Source organism: Citrus sinensis, chromosome 2 (genome assembly GCF_022201045.2).
Source record: "Citrus sinensis cultivar Valencia sweet orange chromosome 2, DVS_A1.0, whole genome shotgun sequence".
Taxonomy (NCBI): Eukaryota; Viridiplantae; Streptophyta; class Magnoliopsida; order Sapindales; family Rutaceae; genus Citrus; species Citrus sinensis.
Genome location: NC_068557.1, coordinates 23,591,202 through 23,595,482, shown reverse-complemented (window position 1 = coordinate 23,595,482; position 4,281 = coordinate 23,591,202). Strand labels below are relative to the sequence as shown.

Below are 4,281 nucleotides of genomic sequence, written 5' to 3'. Positions count from 1 at the left end.
CCTTCTTTATCTGACTACAGCGCTTTGCTTAAAGCTTCAAATGGAGAACAGGCATTAGCAAACAAGATCCGTACATCATCCAAGGGAGGAGAGCAAAAAGGAAATAAAGAAAATGATTGATGTGATTCTAGAGATCATGTTGACTCGGTAGTATATGTTAAACTATCGAAGACCCATAATTTATACCATTTTATTTGATTTTTCCCGATTTAAGATCTTGTTTTGATTGTTATCAGCATGACAACTCTGACCTGTTTGCATTCACTCAGCACAAAAAATTATTTCAAAGAACAAAATCAGAGTCAGCTAATGTGTGTGTATGGTTATATATTTAAATAACCCAAAAATATTTCATGGATGACGATCAATTTACTTTAATTTTAGAGTTGAAATTAATAACACGAATAATCAGCCTTTGATTCCACGTTGAATCCATCTGCTTCAGATATAATTTTGTTATTCTGCTACTTGTACAATTTGTAATTTGATCAGGACAAACCACCATACTACCTTCCCTATTTAGGGCCCCTTCTTCGGGATTGGTAATTTTTTTCAAAATATTATTTTTTGTCACTCTAATTTTTTGAGAATTTATTTTATCCTTAATCTAATTTCATATATATCTTCACATATTTTATAAAAAATTAAAATTATTCTTATTCATCAAAAAAATAAAATTATTAAATTAAAAAGATTATTACTATTACCAATTATATTAAGATAATAAAATAAAAATAAAAATAATAAATCAGTTTTAATCATTTATACCGAACACATACGATTACTTTCAAAAAATTCACATCACTTTAAAAGAAATAATTACTAAACATTTAATTGAATCTTTTCATATATTATTTTTACAGTAAAATAAGTAATAATTTTTTTCAAAGTTACAACATTACTAAACTAGTACTTAGTAAATTTCTATATGTGATGATTTAGTAAGTATATATATAAGTGTGGGGTAGATTTCGCCTGTTATTTAACTTATAATTTGAAATTCTACTCGGTAGATTCTTTAATAATTGTATTATTATTATTATTGTATCAGCTTCGATTTCTTTCAACCACACATAGTAATGTTGTAGATAGTAATATTTTTCTAAAAGACCTAAAAGCTATAACATTTCAATCACAAATATACTTTTTAAGCTAGAAATTTAAATTGGAGATTTTACCTTAGAACACATTAGGAAATTAAATGATACACGATATTACAGGACACTTTTATTCATCTCCACTTCATGCAACATCAACAAAACTCAAAATCAAGAACATTCAAATTCGAAACACCAGATATCTATAACTTCAATCTATTTTTCGTTTTTCAATCAAGCGATAAGAATAGAACATGTATGGAAATTGTATGAACTGTGCTTTATATGTTTGATCTATATTTTTTTTGTACAATATTGAACTGTATAAATGTTGATGGAAAAAAAAAATCTCTAAATCCGCTTGAAATTGGTAATCTTGAATCAAAACGGCCTTTTCAGGTCCTTGAAATCCATGGAATCAATGCATTCCAATCTAGCTCTATGAGGATTCAACAGCTTCAGCAACTCAGACACATGCTCCTTCGTCTTGTCAGCACAACCAACTTGCAAAAGCAACAACAGCTTCTGAAAAGCACCCACTTGAAGCGCTTCGGCAAAAGCAGTTTTCTCTTCTCTTTCTTCATTCTTGCATAGCTTCCACAGAATGGAGACTGCGAACTCCGTCGCCAAATCTGAAACTCGCAGTATTTTCTTCACAATAACCGGGAATATTAAAGAATTATTGTAGGCATCTCCTCTCCCATAATCACTGCTGCAAAGTCCGTCGAGAACACTCAACGCCTTCTCGCATAGGCTTCGTTGAGCATCGACAAGCATTTCGAGCAGCAATGACACCAACCCCATGTCGACAAACTTTTGTATTGGTTTCTCAGTCGCAGAAGCTGATGTGATCGTACGATAGACGACGACCAACGAAGCTTTAGTAGCAGTGGGGCAAATGGGCTCTTTGATCAGCTTAAATAGCGGTTCAATGGCTCCTTCAATATCCAACAACACGTTAACTTTTCTATGATCCGAAGAAACGATCTCTCTCAACACCAACACGGCGTTTCTCCTCCTTGACAAATCTCCGCTCTTCAAGAACCAGACCATGCAACGCATGGACGAAGCCGATCCCAAGTAAGTCAACCCTTCCCCCGCAAGAGGAAACAGCAACGTCAAAGTCGACAGTATTTCCTCCAAAACAGAAACATTTTCATCCAAACACGTTTTCGAAAATGTTTCAAACGCTTCCGCCAAAACACTTACAGCTCCGTTGTCCACAATGCACCTCTTGTTCCGGTCACTCTCCTTGGTCCATTTCTTGATCTTTGCCACCAAATCTCTGCACCCAGCTTGATCTTCACTTTTGCAAGCCGTCGTGATATTACAATTGATCTCGAAAACCTCAACCGAACTCACAGGAATTCTGGGCGTCGGGATTCTCTCGATGCCGTAAGACCGGTTCTCGACACACCAATCTTGTATCATCCGACGGATTGTGTGATTCGGAATGGGTTCAAAACTCGTCAGGACTCGGTTTGTAACGGGGCAGGTGATGTTTCCATCCTCATGAATCCACTTCTCGATATTCTCTCGATCATACGTAATCCCAGTGGATAAAGTCACCGGATCTTTCATCAAGTCGAGAGATATCGGGCACCGGAAGTGGTTCGGCGTCGTCAACTCCATCTCTCCCCCGCTTTCTACCCCCGGCTGCTTCTTGCCGGCACGCCGGCCCCGGCCGCCTCTTAGTCTTTTCCATGACAAAATCATTGTTATATATTGCGTACAACTATAATATATCCTTGAACAAAATAAGCAAGCCAGCAGTATGCAAGCAGCTAATTGTTAATTGCGCTTTTTGAAAATTTTGATGTGAAGGAAGTTTTAAGTTTTGTTGTGTTGTATGTGTTAAGGAAGGAATGGAAGGAGAATTGATCGGTTTTATATACAAGCGACACGCGGTCGGTTCAACATTCAAAACTTGGAAAAAAAATAATAATAAATACAATCTTCAGATTTGAACATAATACGAAGATGTTTTAGATCAATGTTGTGTAACGAGGGATTTGAATGTTTGACCGTTGAATGTTTCAAACGGTAAGACGAAGTGTTGGGTATATATGTGTGTGCTTTTATTATTTTTAGAATAAATCAAATCAAAGCTTTGACACAGTTGGAACGAAAGAAAAATAGCTCGTCAACGTACGAGTCGGCGGTCTGGCTGACTTGGCCTGGCTTACTCTTTCGAATAATGGTAACAGCACAGTTAGTCAGCCATGTGATTTGAGTTATATTTCCTCCTTTATTAATTTTATTCCCTTTCTCTTTCCAATCTACCAAATAGCCCCAAGTTTGGTATGAAGAAACAAAAAAAAAAAAAAAGAGAGGAAAAAAATAACAAGAGAAAGATAAATTTTTTGTCCAATCAAATAACAAAAATAAGATTGATGTTCATTTTCACTCATTTCTTCTTTTTCTCTTTCCTTTCCATTGCTCTACTTTACTATCATTTCTTCTAACCAAACCTATTTTAGTCAAGTTGGTTAAACTTGTGGACTTACTTAATACAAATTAATAAACTATATCCTTAATTGAAAACACACAATAAATTACGGGGGAAATCTATGGTGCAACTGTGGTACTGTGTTACAGTTGCATCAAGCCGTTGGATGCCAGTAGACTTCACTAATCCAAGTGCATCCAACAGCTGGATGCAACTGTAGTACGGTACCACAGTTACACCGTAGCCTGATCCTAAATCATGTATCTAAATGTTATTATCGCGTTTCTTTTTTTTCTTTTTTTCAGTTTTACTTGACCGAATATGTTGCTGAGTTCATTAGTTTCACATTTGTATATTCTTATTACGCGGCCCAAACGCGCACCCCGTCTGTTAATGCAAATGATCAACTGGACTCTGGGTAAAATCCAACTGTTCAACGCGTTCCGACTGTGGGTTAGAAAAGAAAGCAAGGCCGTGCATTTTTTTACTTATTTAATACATAAACATCAGATGAGTTGAATTTACTGTCACAAATTTATTGGACTAATTAAGCCAATTCATTTCACTCTGACACATCCCATTTATTTTCTTTCTAGATGAATTGATCGAGATGCATATACAAAATGACAATCCCTGAGATCATATTTTTGTCCACAGGTTGTAATTTAATCATAGAATCAATAATTTCAATGAACAATAGTTTCTGACTTATATCCTAGAATACAACTATTTTAA

At 35.4% G+C, this 4,281-nt stretch overlaps 1 protein-coding gene across 1 annotated transcript; it reads right to left on the bottom strand.

The window, feature by feature from the left end:
- Positions 1-1,189: 1,189 nt before the first annotated feature.
- On the bottom strand, positions 1,190-2,972 carry LOC102613708 (U-box domain-containing protein 21). The gene has a single exon (XM_006469221.4). It carries the CDS (start codon positions 2,811-2,813, stop codon positions 1,479-1,481), a length of 1,335 nt encoding a protein of 444 aa, XP_006469284.1. The 5' UTR covers positions 2,814-2,972; the 3' UTR covers positions 1,190-1,478.
- Positions 2,973-4,281: the final 1,309 nt, after the last annotated feature.

What these genes read in the sequence shown, in the direction of transcription:
- LOC102613708 (XM_006469221.4), bottom strand. Translation starts at nt 2,813, where the DNA reads ATGATTTTGTCATGGAAAAGACTAAGAGGCGGCCGGGGCCGGCGTGCC.